The sequence below is a fragment of the Ursus americanus genome, chromosome 36 (genome assembly GCF_024610735.1).
Source record: "Ursus americanus isolate L20-20 chromosome 36, mUrsAme1.1.p, whole genome shotgun sequence".
NCBI classification, from domain to species: domain Eukaryota; kingdom Metazoa; phylum Chordata; class Mammalia; order Carnivora; family Ursidae; genus Ursus; species Ursus americanus.
This window is the reverse complement of record NC_142162.1, coordinates 26,910,083-26,932,878: the sequence shown is the minus strand read 5'-3', so window position 1 is coordinate 26,932,878 and position 22,796 is coordinate 26,910,083. Positions and strand designations below refer to the sequence as shown.

The following is a 22,796-nucleotide window of genomic DNA, read 5'->3' as shown; positions in this document are numbered from 1 at the left end:
CAACCCCCCAGCCCGGCTCGGGCCGCAGTGTGGCAGCCGCCGATTGGCTGCGAGGCGCCTGCGTCGGGCGGGCGGGACCAGCTGGTAACCGCCGAGTGGCCGGAGCGCGGGGCGGGGCCGAGGCGGTGGGCGCCCAGGCGAGCCGGGCTGGGAGGGGTCCCGGGCCGGGGGCTGGGGCTGGGCCCGCCGGCGAGCCGGAACCCAGGGAGCAAGCGAGGTGGAGCGGAGTGGAGTGGGGCGGAGCGGGGCGGAGCAGGGCGGGGCCGAGCTGGAAATGGGGCGCCGCGGAGCTGGGAGCCGACCCTGAGCTCATCTTTCGTAGGGGAGAGCTGAGTTCTGGGGGCGCTAGAGCCGGAGGCGGAGACGTGGAGTCAGGGCTGAGTGGGCGGAAGAGAGCCTGGGCTGAGGTGAGGCCCAGAAGCGGGAATTGAGAGATGGAGCTTGCACGCCAGGGACACAGCTGGGACGGGACACGTTTTCCACATGTCAGGCTGCTGCAATTTGTCCAGTTTCTCTTTGGTGTGTTCAGAGGCCTCCCACAGCCCCTCCTCATTGCATTGCCCGATTACCTCAGGTCCAGGTGCTGCTCCGATTTCCTCCTTGTCCAGCCCCGGGACTCCTGCCCTGTGGCTGCTACTTTTAATTAGAAACGCTGTCACACAAGTGAAGGTGCCTGGCCACTTAGTCTACTGCGCAATGTCTCTCTTACGACTCTTTGCTCCTTTTGTTTCGAAAAACCTTGAGTCTTGGTACAATGTGTTTGACTTCATTAAGGACAAAGAGGGTGGGAGAAGGGGAAGTAAACCTCTATCTTTGGTGCCTCTCGAAGAGTGAAATGACACTTGGTTTTTCCATTATTTTAACAGACATGGCCACCAGTCACCCAACAGGACACGTGCAACTGCCCCGAGCTGATGCCATTCGTTCACGTCTTATTGATACTTTCTCTCTCATCGAGCATCTGCAAGGCTTGAGCCAAGCTGTGCCACGACACACTATCCGAGAGATAGTTGGTCCGCAGCCTGTTTCTTAGCTAGCATAAATTTAAGACTCCGCACCACACCCTCCAAAGAGTAGAAAGCAGAGAGACTGTTTTAAGGGTGAAAAATTCAGGGAAGATTGGCTTGGCTGCTAGTTTGTAAAGATATCAAACTTGATAAATCAAAGGCTTTGTAAAGAAAGCTCTTTGAACCCAGGAGATAGAACCCATGCCGCTCACTCTTGGGCTTAGGATGACTACTAGCCCTGGCTGACTTGGAAGTTTCTATGAAAGACTGAAAACTTTGAGGGTTGAACCTGCTGCCTTTATTCCTGGGCATGGACAGTGTTGGTCATAAGTGATATATTAGCTCTTATTCCAAATCATTAAGTTAATTGCTGTGAGAAAGAACAGCAAGGCAAGCCTCTGCACTAGGGGACCCATGAGGTAACCAGTATCCCTGCCCCTGGTCCTGCCTGTTCTTATATCCCCCAGAGACTTCTCTTTATATTTATCCACTGTCCCCTGTTAATTTTTGGTGTAGATCCTTCCGGGCAGAAGAAGGTTATGTTGGGAGATCAACACCAGCTTGTGCGTTTCTCCATAAAGCCTCGACACACAGAACGAATTACCCGCGGCCGAAGGCTGATGAGCAGGCTTCAAGTGCGCTGCAGTCAGAGACCACCTCTTTCCTTGTGGGCTGGATGGGTCCTTGAGTGTATCCTTTCATGCCCCTCATTTTTATCCCATTCCTTTACTGTCTCTCTTGCCTCATCATCCACCTGATGACTTATTTTCCCTTTTCCAAACTCCTATTTTCTTCTCATCCTCACTGGTTCTATTCTTGCCCTTATTATTTCACCTGTATAAGAAAGAATTCCACTCTGTATGTTTCCTTAAGAGAAAACAGGTCCTCTCTTCACCAATTTCATCATCTTTCTCATCTTTTTGAATACGATTGTATTGATGGTTGAAATAGGTGAGAACTGACATTGAGTGAAACAGGAAGTGGCTATGAGTCATTTTTCCTATAAATTGATCATTTTTTAATTTTGAATGTTACTTGAATTCTGATAGGGACAATTATATTAAGTCTCCTGGAGTAGGATTTGTGCAACTGCTAAGAGCTGGAAATATTTGGAGAGCTCTCAAGAGGGCGGTAGATATAAAGTGGTCTAGACACTTACAGTGTAATAGACTCAAAGGAAACCGAAGATGTGAAGACCAGTTATATTACTTGTGTCAGTTTAGTTTATTTTTTTTATATATTTTTTAAAGATTCTATTTATTTATTTGACAGAACACAGCAGGGAGAGTGGCAGGCAGAGGAAGAGGGAGAAGCAGGCTTTCCACTGAGCGGGGAGCCCGATGTGGGGCTTGATCCCAGGACCCTGCGATCATGACCTGAGCCAAAGGCAGATGCTTAACTGACAGCCAGCCACCCAGGGACCCCTCAGTTTAGTTTAATAGTTGTTTAAATTAGGCTTTTGTATTAGAGATATTGGTACCTTATCAGTGAGCAATGCAACATTTACATTTTTTACAAGTATGTTAAATATTAAGTACAAATAAGAAAGCTCACAAAATCTATAAAGTTAGATACAACTAAAATATTAGATGAGCCATAAAATGACTTAAAGAGTAAATGATTCTAAAATCAGTCCTAAATTATATGAAATTTATTAAAAGCAAAAGAACATCTGGAAAATCAATGAGCTCATTTGATTATCATCTCAAACAAACTGCTCAGAAATGATGAAACGGAGAGTAGAGGTACTCCCTTGTTTCATCCTCATTGTTTTGGGAAATTTTTCCACTTAAATAATCTTTTAATGTAATCAGTTCAAAGATATTTAGATATACAACAATACTTGATATCACTGACCCACTGCAGTATATTATATACTTTGAAGTATTTATTTTTTTAGAGAGAGAGAAAGATAGTATGCACATGTGTGGAGAGGGGAGGGGCAGAAGGAGAGGGAGAGAGAGAATCTTAAGCAGGCTCCATGCTAGGCATGGAGCCTGACTTGCAGCTTGGTGCAAGGCTTGATCTCACAACCCTGAGATCATGACGTGATCAAAAGTCAGATGCCTAACCAACTGAGCCACCCAGGTACCCCTATACCTTGAAGTATTTTGTTTTCTCCCCATTATGGTGAGGAGTTTGAACTAAGTCGCTCACATTCTCTATTTCTTGTATGATAACTGGCATGTATTTGCCTTGTGATGGTAAGGGTATAGTCTTAAGCCTTGGAATAAAGTAAACAGCAATAAATGTACAGGATTTTCTGGATCTAATGGACAAATCAAAATAGAACAGCACTAACCATTCTAGTTGGTAAAACAGTTGGATATGAAACATGATCACTGTGCCCCAGAATAGGTGGATTGCTTGAGTGGAAATTATCTGGCAAGTTCAGCAAAATTGTATCTTATTAAGTATATTCTCATAGTAGAAAGGCAGGAGGGATTTTGTAAAGGGAAAGAATTTATGACTAACAGATTTCTTTGAACAGACTAATTCATGTGATAAACATTAAGACCGTTGAGGTTTTTTAAAAAAAAACAATTTTCCAGATCACAGAGAATGTTGTTATAGATAGGGGGAAAATAGTAATTAACAAACAGTTCTCTAGATCAAAGCTCCCCATTTTTTTTTTTTCTTTTAGAGAGAGTACACACACCCTGGGGTGGGGTGGCGGGCAGAGGGAGAGAGGGAGAGAGAGAGAGAATCTTAAGCAGGCTTCAAGCCCAGCACAGGGCCTGACACAGAGCTCCATCTCATGAGCCTGAGATCATGACCTGAGCCGAAATCAAGAGTCAGAGGCTTAACCAACTGGGCCACCCAGGCACCCCATCCCCAATCTTTTTTGTCTTGTGATTTTGTTTCCCAGTAATACAGCTATAAACTTGAAAACCCCCTTAGGAGTTTAATCATTCCATTAGTTTTATATGATATAAAGAAGCTAGTTGAGTAGAAGCAATATTTTAAACTAGGATATTATTAAATATTTTAACGTGTATAATAAAATTTTTAGAATTCTAATATGTTAGCACATTTTTACTTTTGCTATTTTGTAAGTGATTCTTGCTGTTTTTAAGTAAATATATGATTTGCCCATAATCGAATTCTTAAAGGCCATTATATATTGTTTGGCTCAGGGATCAAATATACTTATTTTATGTATTATATGTTTTTTAATTTAAGTTTTTGTTCTTTTTTTAAAAAATTGAGATATAATTGACATGTAACATTAATTTCAGGTTTACAACATTAAGTATTATATGTTAAGTACATGTTATATGTTAAGGTGTAGGTGGAAATTTAATTATGTGCTAGGGTGTAAAAGAGAAAAAATCTACTTTCACAATGATATTGGTAATTCTGCTTTTCATTTTAAACATCAATTTGGCTTATTTTTATAATTTTCACATTTTGTCTCCAAATGATGAGAGGGAGAAAAGAAAGAAGATTTGACTCATTTGCAATCCATTTTCTGAAAATAACACATTGCAAGTGTGAATAGTCCTTATTTCCAACAAAAAAAAAATTGTGTATAACGTCATTATAATTTTTTTACATTGATTTTGAGGTTCCAGAGATATCTTGATGTGCTATATATAAGAATAATTCTGCAAGTTTATCTCAAGATGATCTTCATCAGATTCTATAAATTGCATTCATCTGATCAAAAACTTTATATAGCATTAGTGTGCCTTACTTCATTGTGGATATAATGAGCCAAATCTTCTTTCTTTTCTCCCTTTCAACATTTTTTAAAAAATACATGATTTGTGCATAAATGAATTTTTAAATGATATTATATGTTGTTTGGTGTGGGGATCAAATATATTTTATGTATCGTATTTTTTTAAATTTTCTGTATTATATGTTTTTAAATTTAATATTATGGATATAACTAGCCAAAAAACAGTTACAATTTCAAACTGTTTAAGTGTCAAAACTGACAGCAGTTTGTGTTGTTCAGAGTGATTGAGTATGTTCTAATCTCCATTACCTGCCAAGGATATCAGTCATAGTGTATTTGGAGACTCTCAGATTGTTCTGTTTCAAAGGGAAACATATTAAATTATTATTTAGCTTTAAGCCTATTTTAATTTCAGTGTTTTTTTCCCCTACAGTGTGGTATACATTCATTAAATTCATAAAAGAAATGAAGAGGGTTGAAAGATGAAGGCAATAAGTTGAGGAATAGCAATTAGCAGATAATAGGGTTTTAGAGAGAATGTATAGGATTTAATTTGCTTTGCAGGACCAAATCACTTTTTAGACAGAGAAGAATGGGGAAGTTTTAAAAACTAACAAAGAACCAAATAAATTTTTTAAAAGATTTTATTCATTTATTTGCCACAGAGAGAGAGAGCGTACACAAGAAGGGGGAGAGGCAGGCAGAGGGAGAAGCAGGCTCCCCACTGAGCAGGGAGCCTGATTTGGGACTCCATCCAGGACCCTGAGATCATGACGTGAGCTGAAGGCAGATGCTTAACCGACTGAGCCACCCAGGCGTCCCAAGAACCAAATAATTTCTTGTTATAAGTCAGTATGTCTCATGAATCTGGCTTCTTGTTCCTACTTCCCTTATCAAGCACTTTACATATCATGGCCCTACATTTTCATTCTATTCTCAAGGCCCATTGCTTCTTTGTGAAGTTTGGGACTGGAGTACAGGTACAGCAGACAGCACTGGTGGTAGTGAAGAGAGCAATCCCTTGGTGAGTGTGGGACCCCAGAGCGGAAAGGCAGCGACTTGCAGCTGTTAGACATATTAATACCAGCAGGAGATGAGTTGTAGCTATTTTTCACAGTCAATTCTGTCTTCCCCTGTATTTCATAGGTTGAAAAAAGTATCAATGTTAAGAAGAGAAACAAAGAAAAATGGAATAGCAATGGGCACAACTGTGGTTTATAATAGTTTCTGATCATTCTATATCATTCAACTTCCCAATTCCTTAATCTTTATTCATCCTTTGCTCTACTCTTACAGAATTGCTTGAATCCTCAAACACGAAATTGTGGTCACTGAAGCTGACCCTGGAGGTGGCAGCTTGGTTCATCTTGTTTATTTTCATCTTGGAGATCCTTCTTATGTGGATATCTAGCTTTTTCCTCTTCTGGAAGAATGCCTGGAATGTCTTTGACTTTGTTGTCACCATATTGGTAAGGATAGCTATCCTGAGGATTAGTTTAGTGGGTTGAGGAATGAGCCTAGGTGAATCAAAATGACAAGAAAAGTTAATTAGATCACAAGACGAACTTCATTATTTTGATATTTTTTTCTAAAACTAAAATCAGTTATTGCAGGAGTTATTGGTATTAGGAGCAAGACAGACCGTAACCACAACATTAGTCCCAAAAAGAACATCTCCCAGTTACTAAGCACTTACCAAGTGCCAGGCACTGTTCTGTTTTACGTGTATTTTCTCATTTGAGCTCCACAACAACCCAAGGAGATAAGCACTCTGCTTATCCCCTTTTTATATTTGAGCACACTGAAGTGCAGAGTTTAAGTAATTTAGTATAGGAAGTCTCAACTGGCAACAGTCCTCAGAGATGCTGTTGAAGGGGTAATGCCCAAGGAACTATGAAGAAGATGAGATAAAGAAGGGGTAACTGTGTCTGGGTGCTTTGGGTACATTTTACTTATACTCTGTGTGTTTCCCACAGTCCCTGCTTCCTGAGGTTGTCGTGCTGGTAGGGGTCACAGGCCAGTCTGTGTGGCTCCAGTTGCTGAGGATCTGCCGGGTGCTAAGATCCCTCAAACTCTTTGCACGATTCCGTCAAATCCGAGTCATTATTTTGGCCCTGGTGAGGGCGCTCAAGGTGATTTGACGGTTGCAGCTCAACCAACTGGGCAGGGTGGATAAACATGGGAATTTAACATAGAGCAAGTCTGGGTGGGTCAAAGAGGCCAAAGAGGGAGCCTATGAAGTGTCATTGGATGAGAAAGGGCGGGAAAGCTGCTGTGATCTAGAGATAATGAGGTTTGGGAGTGGAAGTCAGGGTTTTGGTGGAGGATTGCCAGGGTGGGCTTGACTCTGCTGCAAGTGGGATCAGCCTAGTCTGGCCCAGCTCTGACTCGAGGTCATGGCCTCTAGAGCATGACCTTCCTCTTGATGTTGCTGCTCATCTTCTTCTACATTTTCGCTGTGACTGGTGTCTACTTCTTTGAGGATTACACCCGTTCAACTCGCCAGGACCTGGAGTACCACATGTTCTTCTCGTAGGCAGGACTGGGGGAATTGTGGGTTGGGGGAGAGAGTTTGGGCAAGAGACTGGGAAGTTAGTCCAATGCAAGTAACACAAAAAGTATAGTCTATTGTAAGAAACTGGAATAGAACACAATAAGGGGAAAGAAAGAGAAAGCGAAGGAATAGTGAGTAGTATTAGCTCTGATTTTGAGGATAGGGTGGCTAGTTCCAGGTTTGCTCTGGGTTTTGAAATTTAAACATCCCCTTGTCAACCATCTTTTTTTTTTTTAGTTTTTTTTATTTTTATTTATTTGAAAGAGAGACAGAGAGAGCACAAGCGGGGGGAGCAGCAGAGGAAGAGGGAGAAGCAGTCTCCCCACTGAGCAAAGAGCCCAATGCAGGACTTGATCCCAGGACCCTGGGATCATGAGCTTAGCTGAAGGCAGACGTTTAACGGACTGAGCCACCCAGGTGCCCCTCATCAACAATCTTTAAATAGCAGTATACTCCAGTGATTAAACTCTGGTTTCCATGCCTCAGTTATCTCTTTTGTAAAATGGAAATAATAGTAGCACTACCTCATAAGAGCATAGGAATAAAACAAATGCACTTTTGCACTTAGCACAGATTTTGGCACAATGTCAACACATGCTACTGTGACTCTCAAAGAGGTCACTGGTTTTACCCCGAAGTCTAGGTGTGTTGGTTACACATGCACACACCTAGACTCATTCAAAAGTAAAATCCTGATAAGATCTTTGTCTAGAGAACAGTGATTGCTAGTACAAAGTTAATTGGATTTAGATGAGGTAATGTTATTTATGAACTGGAATCCAATCTTGTCAGCACCTCTTAGGTCTCAGACTAACAGGTAGCTTTGTAAGGTATTGAATTAGGAGAGTCAAACATTTATCCAATTCAGGCCCTGATATTTTCAATAAGTTGTATATGGAGGACTAGGAAGGAAAGAAGGAAAATTTAGATACCTTCCTGAGATACCTTTGTGACACATTCATTATTATTCATTAGTTGGGATCACATGTTTATGTCACATACCTGTCCATTTACTTAAGAATCATTTCATACCAGCGAACTAAATACGAAAGATTTTTGCTAAATTTTACATGGTCTTCTGTTTGGTGAAGTCCATAGAACAGTGAAGAATGAACTTACAAAAAAGATATGTAGTCAGTTATTCATTCAGTTTTTCAAAATTCAGCCAGTACCTATTTATTGAGTACCTATGTTCCAGGCACTAATGGAATAGTAAGAAATATTCATGGATTAGTCGTGATAAAGGAAAACCTAATAAAACAACCCCAAACTGAAGAATGCCTAGCTAAAAAATTGATCGAAAAGAAGCCAAATTCAGAGCAAGCTACAAAGAAATGTTCTTATGCTGCTTTAAGAGTAAGAAAATACTACTTCTGAGAGATTTGGATCTCTGTTCTGTCGGTAGCCACACCTCCTTTTTCTTTAGGGACCTGCTGAATTCCCTAGTGACAGTGTTCATCCTCTTCACCATGGACCATTGGTATGCGCTGCTTCAGGATACCTGGAAGGTGCCTGAAGTCAGCCGAGCCTTCAGCAGCATCTATGTCATCCTTTGGTTGTTACTTGGTTCCATTATCTTTCGAAACATTATAGTAGCCATGATGGGTAAGCACAGAAGAGGGGAAGCTTAGCTGTGAGGGGTGGCTGGGAAGACATTATGGTGAAAGCTAGGATTGGTAGATAATGTGTAGAGACAACCTGAGGTACCAGAAAGGCTTGGGGCCTGGAGTGGATATTTCACTTGGTTTCTCCCCACCCAAGCCCTCTCCCCAGGTCTATTCACCACCATCTCCCAACTCCTAATGGCCCTTTGGGGCAGTTACTAACTTCCAGAATATCAGGAACGAGCTGAACGAGGAGATGACACATCTGGAGGTCCAGCATAAAGCCGACATATTCAAGCGGCAGATTATCCAAAGGTCTGCTGCCCCATTTTCAAGCTCAAGTTTAGTTCTGAAGGGTATCCCAACCTCATTTCCTGTTTCTACTCCTTGGGCTTAACCCCATTTTTGCCTTCCCTTCCACAGAAGATTTACCCCAGGATTAGAATTCCCCAGCTCTAGCGGCACCTGGGCGGCTCAGTCAGTTGGGCGTTTGCCCAGCTGGCTCAGGTCATGACCCCACAGTCCTGAGATTGAGTCCTGCATCAGACTCCTGCTAAGCAGAGAGCCTGCTTCTCCCTCTCTCTCTTTCTGCAGCTCCCTCTGCTTGTGCACTCTCTCTCCCTGTCAAATAAATAAATAAAATCTTTTTTAAAAAGAGAATTCCCCAGCTCTAGAATATTGCCTGATTCTTTGTCACTGTTGGGACTTTCCCACTCTTTTTCACTTTTTTACTACAACATGTTCTCCTCAGTCTTCTTTACTTTATGATCTGAATTCTTCTCTTTTTTCCTTACCACGCTCTTGCATCAGTATAACTCTCTTCACTCTTCTCTGTTTTTTGCTTTGCAGGAGACAAAACCTGTCCCCTGAGGCAATGAGGTCAAGCCTTAGCAAAGTGGATGCCAGGTTAGGAGTCTAAGTGTGAACCGGGATGGGCAAATGTGAAAGAGGAGAAGGTAGAAAACCAAAGATGAAGATTGACTTTGAGAGATAATCCATTTATTCAATAACTATTTATTGTAGTAGGTTGAATGGTGGCCCCCCCCCCAAAAAAATGTGTCTGTTCTCCTAACCCCCTGGAACCTTTGAACATGACTTTATTTGATAAAAGGGTCTTTGCAGATACAATTAAGTTAAGGATCTTGAGATGCATTCATCCTGGATTATCCAGGTAAGCCCTAAATGCAGTGACAAAGGCCCTTATAAAAGACAGAAGAGGAGAAGACATAGACATTGAAGAGGAGAGGGGGATATGATAACGGACATAGAAATTGGAGAATTGGAGTGATGCAACCACAAGCCAAAGGAAGCCAATGAATGCTAGGCAACTGCCAGAAGCTAGAGGAAGCAAGGAACCTTCTCCCCTAGAGCTTCCAGAGGGACTATGGCCCTGCCAACACCTTGATTTCAAACTTCTGTCTTCCAGAATTGTGAGAGAATAAGTTTCTGTTATTTTAAGCTACTAAGTTTGTGGTAATTTATTACAGCAGCCATAGGAAACTAATACAAGTTCCTTCTATGAAACAGATGTTATTCTAGACCCTAAGTATTTAGCAGTGCACAAGAGAGCAGAAGGAGAAACAAGAAACTCATTCATCCATTCAAGAAATAATTATTTAGGGGCACCTGGCTGGCTCAGTTGGTAGAATGTGTGGCTCTTGATCTTGGGATCATGATTTCAAACCCCACATTGGGCATGGAGCCTACTTTAAAAAAAAATTATTATTTATATAAACATTTTTTTATTAAGTAAACTCTGCACCAAACGTGGGACTTGAACTCATGACCCCAAGATTGAGTCACATGCTCTACTGACTGAGCCAGTCAGGTGCCCCAAGAAATAAATACTGAATACTCATTAGGTGCTTGGGCTATATCAGTGAACAAAATAGGCAATAATGCCTGTTCTCATGGAGCTCACTTACTGGCAGGCGGAAAGAGACAATAAACAATATATAAAATGAGTAAATTAATATATTAAAGTATGATAAGCATTATGAAAAAATAAAAAATAAGATAGGTGAAAAGGGATTGGAATATGGAATGGGGATTGCAGATGGGTTACAATTTTAAACAAGGTAGTCAGGATGGCCTCATTGAAAAGGTAACGTTTGAACAAAAACTTGGATGATGAGAGGGGATTACTGTGTGGATATTTATGGGAAGAGTGTTATAGATAGAGGGAACAGCTGATGTGTTTGAGAAACAGCAAAGAAACCGCTGTGACTAAAGCAGGGTGACCAGTGGGGGAGAGTGACAGAAGATGAGGTCAGAGAGAGAGAATGGGGACCTGATCCTGTTGGGCCATGAGGGCCATTGTAGGGCTTTCACTCTGAGTGAAATGGAGAGCAGAGCAGTGACATGAAATGACTTATATTTAATAAGGATTACTCTGTTGCTCTGTTCATGGTACACTGTAGAAGAACAAGGGAAGAAGCAGAGAGATGAGTTGAAGGATAAAGCTATCCAGGCAAGAGGTGATGATGGGTCAGACCAGAGCAGTACCAGTGAGAAAAGATGTATTTTTAAGGTAGAATCAATAGGATTTCTTGGTGGATTGGATGGAGTATAAGAGAAGAGTTGAGAATGACTCCAAAGTTTTGGCCAGAGTAGCTGGAAGGATGGATTAGTTGAGATGGGGAAGGCTGTGAGTGGAAGAGGTTTGATGGGCAAAGAGTTCAGTTTGGGTTGAATTTGAGATGTCTATTAGACATTCAGCTGGTGGTATGTGAGTAACAGTTGTATATCCAAGTCTGAATTGAGGAGTGAAATCTGGACTAGAGGTTTAAATTCGCATTTAGAAGACATTTAAACTCAGGAGGAGATCACCGAAGGAGTGACTGTAGATGGGGAAGATAAAAAGGCCAAGAGCTGAGCCTCGGGGCCTCTCAAGAGATAAAACTGAGGGGGCAAAGCTATAGTTGTGGTGTAACAAGCACAGAGCTAGGGAGTGAAGAGCTAAAACTTAGCAAAATAAGGTGGAGTGTGGAATGCAGAAGCCTGAGTAAAACGGAACACGGATGCTATGTGGTGAGGGACACTAATAGGGATATACCACAAGGGAACGTTGAAGTTGGAAGTGCTTAAAAGCTCAAATTTTGGGAGCGGTTTGGCCCTCATAACCATAAGTCCCAGCTCCAGGGGATAGCAAGGGCCAGGGCCAGCATAATGAAAGAACTAGCCATATCTCATAAATGTATTTGAAGGAATAAAATTTCTTCTTTCACTTATAGAGATGCCAGTCAACAAAGGGAATCTTTGGACTTACCAAAAGCTTTTGAAGAGTCTAAACACAGTGCTGATGAAGAGCATTCAAGAGCATCTGAACTGAAAAGAAAAAAATCCTTGTCAAAAAGGAAAAAGTCCTCATCTTCCTCCTCCTCCTCTTACTCTTCTTCCTCCTCGTCTTCATCTTCTTTCTCTTCCTCTTCTTCTGACTCCAGATATTTAGGCTCCATTGGTAAGCCGAGTTTCTTTCATTTGAATTCAGACTCCTCCAGGAGATATTCCAATCTTAATAGGAGCTCTCCCACTATGTCTGCTTCCCGGTTTTCTCCACCAGTCTGATTTTCTGGTCTTACTTGCTTACTTTGTGCTTTCTTTCGTTTCCCCTGTACTTCTGCTTCACTTTGGGTAAGTGTAGCTGTGGCTGTCTTTGCTTACTGTAAAAAGTGGTCTCTTGGTGTTATTCCCTTTTCCCTCCCTGATTCCTGTTTACTCTTGTATCCCTGCTTTCCCCCCACATGACAGGATCTATTAGCTCTTACCCAACTTCCACAGATCTAGACATGTTTTTAAGAAGCATTCCTCCCTCCAGGTGAGTTGGACTGGGAGACTCATGTGCACCAGAATCTGCCTGGGCTAATGGAAATGGATCAGGATGACCGTGTCGTTTGGCCTAGAGATTCACTCTTCCGATATTTTGAGTTGCTAGAAAAGCTTCAGTATAACCTAGAGGAGCGTAAGCGGTTGCAACAGTTTGCAGGTATGGGGACCAGGGGTTAAGTACATTGGAGTGCATATTGGAATAGCAAGTATAACTGGGGAGAAGGAGGAGGGTGTCCACTATTTTGACATTTTAGCCTCTGAATTTCCACCTCAAACTTAAAAAGGCAATTCCTTGGTTTGGTATGTCACATTCTTAAGTCCTGATTTCTTATAATCTAGAGAGAACCTGATGGCTTTGCTTCTCCAGTAGGGAAAACCTAAATCCTATGAGGTCTGAGAGCTTGTTTCCCAAGAATAAAGTGTCCAATTGCAGTTGTTGGGTGTTAGGATAAGGTGGGCTCTTCCTCGATTTGTGCAGTCCACTCCCTTCTGGACCTGTTTTTGCTCTCTGGAGGCATATTGCAGACCAGAGCCATAGGGCCTCAGCCTCAACTTGGATAGCAAGAGGATTAGACAGTGAGCAGAGAGCTCACAAGTGCCCACTGCTCCCAGCCCCCAAAAGAGGTTTATGAATTATAGGCTTTTTTTCCTTTCAACCCCTTCTAGTGTCAGCCTAGGCAGAGAGAAGTATGTACATTATTTAAATAGTAGAGTTAATTTAAGTGGAAAACTACTTGCTCAAAATTATTTCCCTTAAGTTACTCCTTTGAAATTTCACCACTGAGAGGTGAATTGGGGTTAATAAATTCTCCCTCTAAAAATACAAAAACTGGAAAAGTTAGGGGCCATTTTTTATAATTTAATAGAGATTAGTGTTGTCTTCCTCATCCCTAATTGAAATCAGCTCAATGTGAAAATAACAATGAGGGAAGAGGAATGTGTGTGTGGTAGGCGCAGGAGGGCAATCAGAGGAATTTGTAACACTTGGAATTTAGAGCAGGATGTCACAGAAAGGCATTGCCTGCTTCAGAATGTTGCCTGAGGTTAATCCAGCTCTTTCCAGTTGTCCTCAGCCCTGCCTTCCCATTTGTTTTCTGAGTAGAAACAGGGCAAAAGAGAGGAGAAGGAGCGAGGTAGCTTCTTTAATCTGGGTTAATTCATCTATGGCAAAGAGTACTGACTCATGGGGCTTAATGAAAGTAAAGGTTAGTAAAGATTTGTGTGGAAACCTAGAACCCAGAAAAGCAGGGTCTTCAAACATTGGGATGTCCTGAATATTCTCAGCTTCATAGCCTCACAGTTCCGTTTCTTTACAGTGCAGGCACTGATGAACTTTGAAGACAAGTAAAGCTGACCATGGATGGCTTCAATTTCTTTGGCAAAAATTGATGAAAGGAATAGTTGGAAATGGAGAATTCAAAGTATAAATGTCAAATAAATACTGTTGATAATTACTTAGTGGTCTGTCTCTGAGACATAGGGGATACTGAAAGGTATAAAGTCAGGCTGAAAAAGTTAGTTCAGGTGCCAGTGGGGCCCATGGTCCTTGGCTTTCTACTCTTTCCACAGCTCCTGAATCTCACTTCTTTATTGACTTTGTCATTGTAACTCCCGCCCTTCTAGCAACCTCTACTTCCTGATTGAGTCCTAATTTTACCGCGTCCCTCCCTATTGGGTACAGGCCTCTGGGGGTGGGAGGGTAAAGAGATCCCAGGAGCTGTAGGGTAAGTAATTGAGAACTATTGTTTCCATTGCCTATTCTATGAACTTTGCTTCTCCTATACACCATTAACTTTCATCAAACATCAGGGCGCCTGCGTGGCTCAGCTGGTTAAGCCTCCGACTCTTGATTTCTGTTCAGGTCATGATCTCAGGGTTGTGGGATCAAGCCCCTTCTTGGGCTCTGCACTCAGCACAGAACCTGCTTGTCCCTCTCCCTCTGCTCCGCCCCACCACTCGCATGTTCTCTCTCTCCCTTTCTCTCTTAAATAAATAAATAAATAAATAAATAAATAAATAAATAAATAAATAAATAAAATCTTAAAAAAAAAAACAACCCTTTAATCAAACATCATTTGATTAAAGGGTCCCTTTATGGGGCGCCTGGGTGACTCAGTTGGTTGAGCATCTGGCTCTTGATTTGAGCATCCAGCTTCAGCTCAGGTCATGATCTCATGGGTCATGGGACCCAGCAGCCCCAGGTTGGGCTCCTCACTCAGTGGTGGGGGAGGGGAGGGTGCTCTGCTGGAAGATTCTCTCCCTCTGCCCCTCCCCCTACTCACTCACAAGGCTCTCTCTCTCTCTGCCAAATAAATAAATAAAATCTTTTAAAAAACACCCACTGAGTTGTACACTGTAAAATGGTGAATTTTATGTTATGTGGATTACATCTCAATTTTTTAAAAGATTTTATTTTTAATCCCTACACCCAACGTGGGGCTCAAACTCATGACTCCAAGATCAAGAGTCATATTCTCCACCAACTGAGCCAGGCACCCCTAGATCTCAATTTTTAAAAAGAAGTAGAGACGACTGGGTGGCTCAGTTGGTTAAGCATCTCCTTTCCGCTCAGGTCATGATTCCAGGGTCCTGCCTCTACTCAGTGGTGAGTCTGCTCTCCCTCTCCCTCTGCCTGCCGCTCCTCCTCCTTATGCTTTCTCTCTCTCTGTGTCAAATAAATTTTAAAAAAAATCTTTAAAAAAATAAAATAAAATGAAGTAAAGAATGTCTAAAACCAAGAACCAAAAGAATGTTATAAGGAAAAGCATTTTAGTTATTCCCCATAAAATGAGAAACAAAACAAAAATGTTTTAAAATAAATGTCAATATATAATATGTATTAAAAATCCTATCATAAAAAAATCCTATCATAAGAAATAGGGTATAAGTTTTTGGAAAGAAGAGAGGGATGGGTAAAATGGGTGAAAGGGATTAAGAGTACGCTTATTGTGATGAGCACTGAGTAATGTATAGAATTGTTGAATCATTATATTGTACACTTGAAACTAATATAACACTGTTAATTATACTTGAACTAAAAAAAAATCTAAAACAACAACAGCAATTAAAAAAAAATTATTTGGAAATTAAAACTAGAGGGGCACCTGGGTGGCTCAGTCACTTAAGCATCTGACTCTTGATTTCGGCCACTCAGGTCACGATCTCAGGGTCGTAAGATTTAGCCCTGAGTGGGGCTCTGTGCTCAGCACAGAGTCTGCTTGAGATTCTCTCTCCCCCTACCCCTCTCCCCACGCTCTCACTCTCTCTCCTTCAATAAATAAAAATCTTTAGAAAAACTAGAAATACTATTTTTAGACACGATTGTATATCTAGAAACCCCAAAAGAATCAAGAATTAGAGATAACAAAGGATTAAATACAAACAGAAGAGGGTTGGAGACAGAAACCTGGGAAACAGGAACATTTAAGGGACAGAAGGAGGAAGAGGAGCCAGAAAGAAGCCTGAGAGGGAAGAGCTGAAGAGAAAGAGGATACTCACTGTAAAGTTCTTAGAGCCAAGATAGAATTTCAAGAAAGAAATGGTCCAGTCAGATCTGGATTGGAGCATCCATTGAGGCTGGTAATCAGAATTCAATAAACCTAATAAAACAGAGTAAGGAAATATTATTTAATAAACCTTACATATGCTAGCCACAAAGTAGATGCTCACTGAGCAGCATTTTTGAGTAGCTTTGCTCAGAGTGAATCTGAGGACCAGCAGAATTGGCTTCGTCTGGTAACTTGTTGGAAAGCGCAGAGTCACAGGTCCCATCCTCCGGGCCTATTGAATCAAATGTTACATATGCACATTAAAGTTTCTAAAACACTTCTTTTTAGATATTTAGTGACATCCCCTCTTGGCTTTCTGTAGCTGACTTTTTCAAATGAGTGGCCTATGCAGGCTGCCTCATTCTTTAACTCCTTAATGAAAATGATCTGGTTTCAATTCTACCGGGATGGAAGCTTATTCAACAAATATTTGTTGAGTTCCTATGTTCCAGACACTATTCTAGGCATTAGGATACATCAGCGAATGAACAGGACAGAAATCCCTGCCCATGCTAACTAGTTCCTCGTTAAGATCACCAGGTAATAAATGATAAGTTCCATGAAGACTGATTTTACTTCCTCCCATCTCCCCCCAAATTATCCTCCTAGCAGCCCAGAGCCATGTGATAATAGCTGCACAAAGCCAAAAACAAGCAAAGCCTTTTCTGACTAAAGACAAATATTCTCAGGTTGAAAAATCAAGCAATGATTCCTCTCCATTCCTTTTATCCTTACCCTGAGTATCCCTGCTATAGGAATACCCCACTATTCAAAAGCAAGAGGTTGAAGCTCTATGCCAGATAATAATGAGTATTCTTCAGGAACATTTTGCAAGTGAATTTATGACTTAGATAGTGTTGTGATATAACAAAATTAAAATTTTTTCACATATGGTTTGTATTGAGCTTTTATTTTAGAGCATAGTTTCCGCCTTTGATCTCCCATTATTACTTACATCTTCAAATACCATACTGGAACTCAAACCAGTGTGTTGCCACTTGGAAACAGAAAAATTAATATTTGTTTTATTATAGCATAAGGTATATAAAAAATAATTCAAGAAGGAAAGAAAAAATTTATAATAACAGTACAGCTTCTATCTACTGTATTAGCATAATAACTTTAACTTTTATTTTTTAATGTTCAAAATGGATTATTAGTCATGAATCCACATTAATTTTTCTTTATTATAATTTATAGTCACTGTGTCTTAAATTTAATACGAAAGTTTTAAATTTTTTAAAAACTTATTTATGATACTTTCAAAGGTTTAAAGCCTTAGAAAATCAGTAGGTCTCAATCTACCTCATTTCTTGAGACTTTGTACCAGCTGGCCTAAGCTTCACAAAGCGATTCATTTCTTTTTTCAACAAAAGTTTTAATGTTCTTCATGTCCCAGCCATGACGTTCAGTTTTGAGGATAGAAAAACTGTTCAGTGTATGAATGCAAGCCCTTCTAAAGGCCCCTTTTGAAGAGATTTCTGGTTTTTACTACGACAAGTAGAAATCTTCACAATGTTTTACGTTGTATTTTTCTTATTTAGGTGACTTAGAGTGAGATGAAAATTTTTAAACTTTTTTTATTTGTAAGAGAGATCCAGAGACAGCACCCACGTGAACCGGGGTGGGGAGGGGGAGGGGTGAAGGGAGAGGGAAAGAGAGAGAATCTTAAGCAGACTCCACACTCAGCAAAGCCCAACATGGCGCTTGATCTCACAACTGTGAGATCATGACCTGAGCCAAAATTAAGAGTTGGACGCTTAACTGACTGAGCCACCCAGGCACCCCAAACATTTTTAACTTTTTATTTTAAAGCAATTTGAGACTCACAAAAGAGATGCAAAGATATTGCCTAGGTACCTAGGTACCCAGCTTTCTCTAATATTAGCATCTTACATAACCAGGATATAATGATCAAAATTAATAAATTAACATTGGTAATAAGCTGTTAATTTAGGTACAGACTTTACTAGGATTTCATCAGTTTTTCCACTAATGTCTTTTTTCTGTTCTTAGTTCCAGACTGAGATTCAACATTGCATTCAGTTGTCATATCTCCTTAATCTCCTCTGGTTGTAATAGTTGCCTTAGTCTCTCCTTATCTTTCAAGACCTTGGTATATTTGAGGAGTTCTGGTCAGGTATTTTGCAGAGTATGTTCATCTGATGTTTTCTCATGATTATACTGAGGTTATGAACTTTTAGAAAAATACCAGTGAGGTGAAGTGGCCTTCCCAGCACATATCAGGAGGTAAATCATAGAGATATATGTCATAACTGGTGATGTTAACCTTGATCCCTTAGTTAAGGTGATGGCAACCAGGTTTCTCCAGTGTGAAGTTAACTCTTTTCCCCCTTTATAAGTAATAAATACTTGGAAGGAGATACTGTGAGGTTATGCAAATATCTTGTTTCTTCTTAAACTTTCCCCCACTAATTATAGTTCATGAGTGAATCCTGTTTGCAGTAATGACTAAAGTGGTGTTCTATTTCTCTTGTTCCTTCTATACTTATTAATCGGAATTTTTTTGTAAAGAATTGTCCCTACTCTGAGGGAACATTTTAAGTCTTTATCTTAGTGGAAGTAACAATTTCATCGCCACCGTAGCCCCTATATTATAGGCCAGGAATGTGTGGGGTAGAATGAATTTATTTATTTAACAAATGCTTTGCTTAATACTATGTGCCAATAATTGTCAGACAGTTGGGGTACAACTAGGTGTAGTCTCTGCCCAAGACCTTATATTCTAGTCTAGTATAAGATGATACTTAGATTTCTGTATTGAAGACTAAGTAGATTCCTCAGAGCATATGACATATGACCCCACAAAGGCCTTCGTAGGACCAAATAATACTTTATCTGACTGACTCTTGTCCCTATTTTTCATCTTCTCTTCAGTGAGGACAAACTGGATTTCCTCCCCTCAACCTCTGTGTCTACCCCTCAACACTTCTAACTAGAGGTCTTCACTGCATCACTTCCCCCACCCAAATCTCACAGAAATTTCTTTTGTTGGTCAACCATCACATGGAGCCATACAGGAAAAGGAATTCTGGAAATCAATTCCATTTTAGCTAAATTGACAAATTTCAAAACCACTGTAGATCATTTGACCATTGTACCTTCATTGAAATTTTCTCCTCCTTTGGCTTCATGATACCACTCCCTTCAGGTTTTCCTTTGGATTGCTTCCATTACACTTTTGTTGCTAGCTGACTTCTTCCCAAGATTTAAATGTGTGATCCTCAGCCATTTTTGCTTCATACTCTACAAATTCTCACTAAGTAGTTTTGTCCACTTTTATGGTTCCAACTACTATTTGCTGATGACTTCCAATTCCATTTCAATCCATACCTCTCTTAGAAACTCCAGGAAAAATATTCATTTGTCTATCCTTAGACATTTCATTTGTCTATCCTTAGGTACTTCAGTTCTAATACGTCCAAAATTGAATTATTATCACTCCTTCAAATCTGTTCTTCCTCTTCTAATCCCAATAAGGACTGCCAAACAATTTCCCTGGGTTGGGGGAGTCCTCAATGGTCTCTTCCCTACTTTACTCATCTAGTTCCGTATTTTTTCTGAAAATCTTTCACTTAAAACACTGCTTCTTGGGGCGCCTGGGTAGCTCAGTCAGTTGGGTATCTGCCTTTGGCTCGGGTCATGATCCCATGGTCCTGGGATTGAGCCCCACGTCCCGCTCCCTCTCAACAGGAAGCCTGCTTCTCCCTCTCCCTCTGCTGCTCCCCCTGCTTGTGCTCTCTCTCTGTGCCTCTCAAATAAGTAAAATCTAAAAAAAAAAAAAAAAAAAAAAAACCCAAAACCCACAAAAAACAACCAACACTGCTTCTTGTACCAATTTTGGTATTAAGATTCTTAGTTGCAAAAAAAAGAATTCATTTTGAGCTAATCTAATCGTAGTAGTAACATTTAGTGGATTTGTACCACTGCCTGGCACATCATAGGCACTTTAAAATGCAAGGGAATAGGGGTGCCTGGGTGGCTCAGTAGGTTAGGTGTCTGACTCTTCGTTTCAGCTTGGGTCCTGGTCTTGGGGTTGTGGGATCAAACCCTCTGTCAAACCCTGCATCAGGCTCTGTGCTCAGAGCAGAGTCTGCCCAAGATCCCTCTCTCCCTCTTCCCCTCCCCTTGCTCATGCATATGTATTCTCTCTCTCTCTCTCTCTTGCGCGCGTGCTCTCTCTCTCAAATAAGTAAATAAAATAAATCTTCAAAATGCAAGGGAATGAACATAATTGGATTGATGAGTAATACCTCCATTTTACAGATGAGTGAATTATAGACACTTCTGATTATAGGAGCAATAAATGATAGACTGGAGACCTAGACTTCAGAGGCTTAATGTCAAAATGCAAACATAATTTAAAAGTATCTTAATCAAGAGAGTCAAAGGCTATACTGCAAAATCAAATTAATCCTGAAACCTTAGTGGTTTAACACAAGAAATGTTTATATTTCACTCATTGGGCAACTCTTCAAAGCAACTACTGTTGATTCTTATTATTTGCAATAGTTATGTTCTATAAAGTTGCCACAAACACTGAATTAGCAAATACTAAACCGTTGCTCTTAGGGAAAATATGGGGTTAGGTTCCTACAAGACTCTGATCACCACATTTTCCTCAGTAGATGGATATATAACCTTGTTTTATATATTGTGTTTTATAAAAGGTGTTTCTGTTTGAAGACTCCTTGTTTAATATATGTTGTTGATTCATTAGCACTGACCTTTCTGTCAACAGCACTACAACTCATGCCTAAATAAAGTTCATCTAACACATATTTTGTCTGTAAGGCACATCACAGCCTTCCTGTGCTTAGGAACACTAGAAAGAACTTTAGCACTAAGCATGAAGGCCATTTTAAACAGTGAAATCACCAACAAAAAGGAAAAAAATGCTAAACTTGTGGCACTAAATAGATCATGAAAAGGACACTGATTTATAGCGTGAGAAGGCAGTGGAGTATTGCCTTGTTAAATCTCAGCTGGGAATGTGCACATCAGGGGACTCAAATTTTTCACCACACTGCATACGTCTGTGAGTGATTATGACAAGTATTGATTTAGGTTCACAAATTTTAATGAGCAGGATAATTCACAAATACAGAACTCATAAATAATGAGAATTGATTGTAAATGTTCTGTGATAATTTGGTGACTTGGCTTTGAGGTGACTTGGCCTTGTGACAATGCCATCTCAACCTGCCGTGTCTAGGTTACTTCAACAGGGAAGAGATTACGGGAGCATCATTCACTAGCTCTTAGATTGTTTGGTCATTTACTATTCATTGGCCAAAACTAATCACCTGCCCCCACCCAGCTGAAAGACCTCTGGAAAATGTGGGTGGGGACTGCTTGGATGTCTAGTGAGCAGTATATATTTCAGTTATAAAAGGCACATCAAAAAGGGAGGAAAGTAATTGTCATTTACAAAGGGAGGAATGTGTTCTTGTCAGACCGAGTACCCGATGACGATGACGGGTTGGGGCAGTGAGGATGTTTCAGATTCCTCAACTTGCTCGGTTCCTCCTGGGTAACTCCACTTCAATTGCCAGATTACAGAGCATTCCAGTCATCTCCACCAATCTTATCCATTTCACTTCAGCAAGATACATGATTAATTTCTTATTCTAGATCTCTGTAATTTCAGTTTGTTGTTTCTGTTTTCTCTCTTTCCGTTTGATCATTCATAGATTGGAGCTCTTCTCACTCTGGTTGGACTTTACCAAACCCCAGCTGACCCTTGAACAACATGGGTTTGAACTGCGCCGGTTCACCTATATACACCATTGTTTTGTTTGTTTAGAAAAATACAGCACTGAAAATGTATTTTCTCTTCCTTATGATTTTGTTAATAATAATTTCTTTGCTCTAGTTTATTAGGAGAATATGGTATATAATACATATCATATATAAAATATGCATTAATCAATGGTTTATGTCATTGGTAAGGCTTCCTGTCAACAGAAGCTATTAGTACTTAAGTTTTTGGGTAGTTAAGATTTTTGACTGCACTTTGGGGCTGGGGGGTGGTGTCCCTAATTACCTGCCTTGTTCAAGGGTCAACGGTATAAGCAGACCTGCTTGTATTGAATAGCTTGATATAATTGCTATAAGCCCTAAACACTTTACCCTCAGTTGGCACATAGTCTGAATCCTCGGTGGCAACAGGATTGCTGAACCAACTACTTGCTCCATCATCATACGGACAGCCAAGAATTTCCCAGCCTGGGTTGAGGGAGTACTCATTGTTCCTCTCTCTGTTTGAGCCAACTAGGTTCGTACCTGTTCTAAAGGTTTTCCACGCAAGACACTGCTTCCTGGTAAGAATTTCTGTATTAATTAGGACTCTCTAGTTTCAAATAAAATAATTAATAGTGAGCTAGTCTGATTACAATAGCAGTAACATTCAGTGAATGTTTATTTTGTACCAATGCCTGGAATGTGATAGGTGCTTATTCTTTGTTGGATGAATGCGACCTGCTGTGCTAAGTACTTTAAATGCATTATCTAATTTAATCCTCTCAGTAAATCTATACCAGTATCTCC

The 22,796-nt window shown here is 40.5% G+C and overlaps 1 protein-coding gene across 1 annotated transcript; it reads left to right on the top strand.

Annotated features, from left to right (window-relative positions):
• Positions 1 to 153: 153 nt before the first annotated feature.
• On the top strand, positions 154 to 14,132 carry CATSPER2 (cation channel sperm associated 2). The gene is made up of 13 exons (XM_045772137.2): positions 154 to 407; positions 867 to 1,013; positions 1,524 to 1,697; positions 1,890 to 1,958; positions 5,989 to 6,161; positions 6,669 to 6,824; positions 7,100 to 7,224; positions 8,673 to 8,851; positions 9,066 to 9,165; positions 9,700 to 9,756; positions 12,084 to 12,310; positions 12,668 to 12,835; positions 13,995 to 14,132. Exons 2-13 carry the CDS (start codon positions 869 to 871, stop codon positions 14,024 to 14,026), a joined length of 1,605 nt encoding a protein of 534 aa, XP_045628093.1. The 5' UTR covers positions 154 to 407; positions 867 to 868; the 3' UTR covers positions 14,027 to 14,132.
• The last annotated feature ends 8,664 nt before the right edge of the window (positions 14,133 to 22,796 follow it).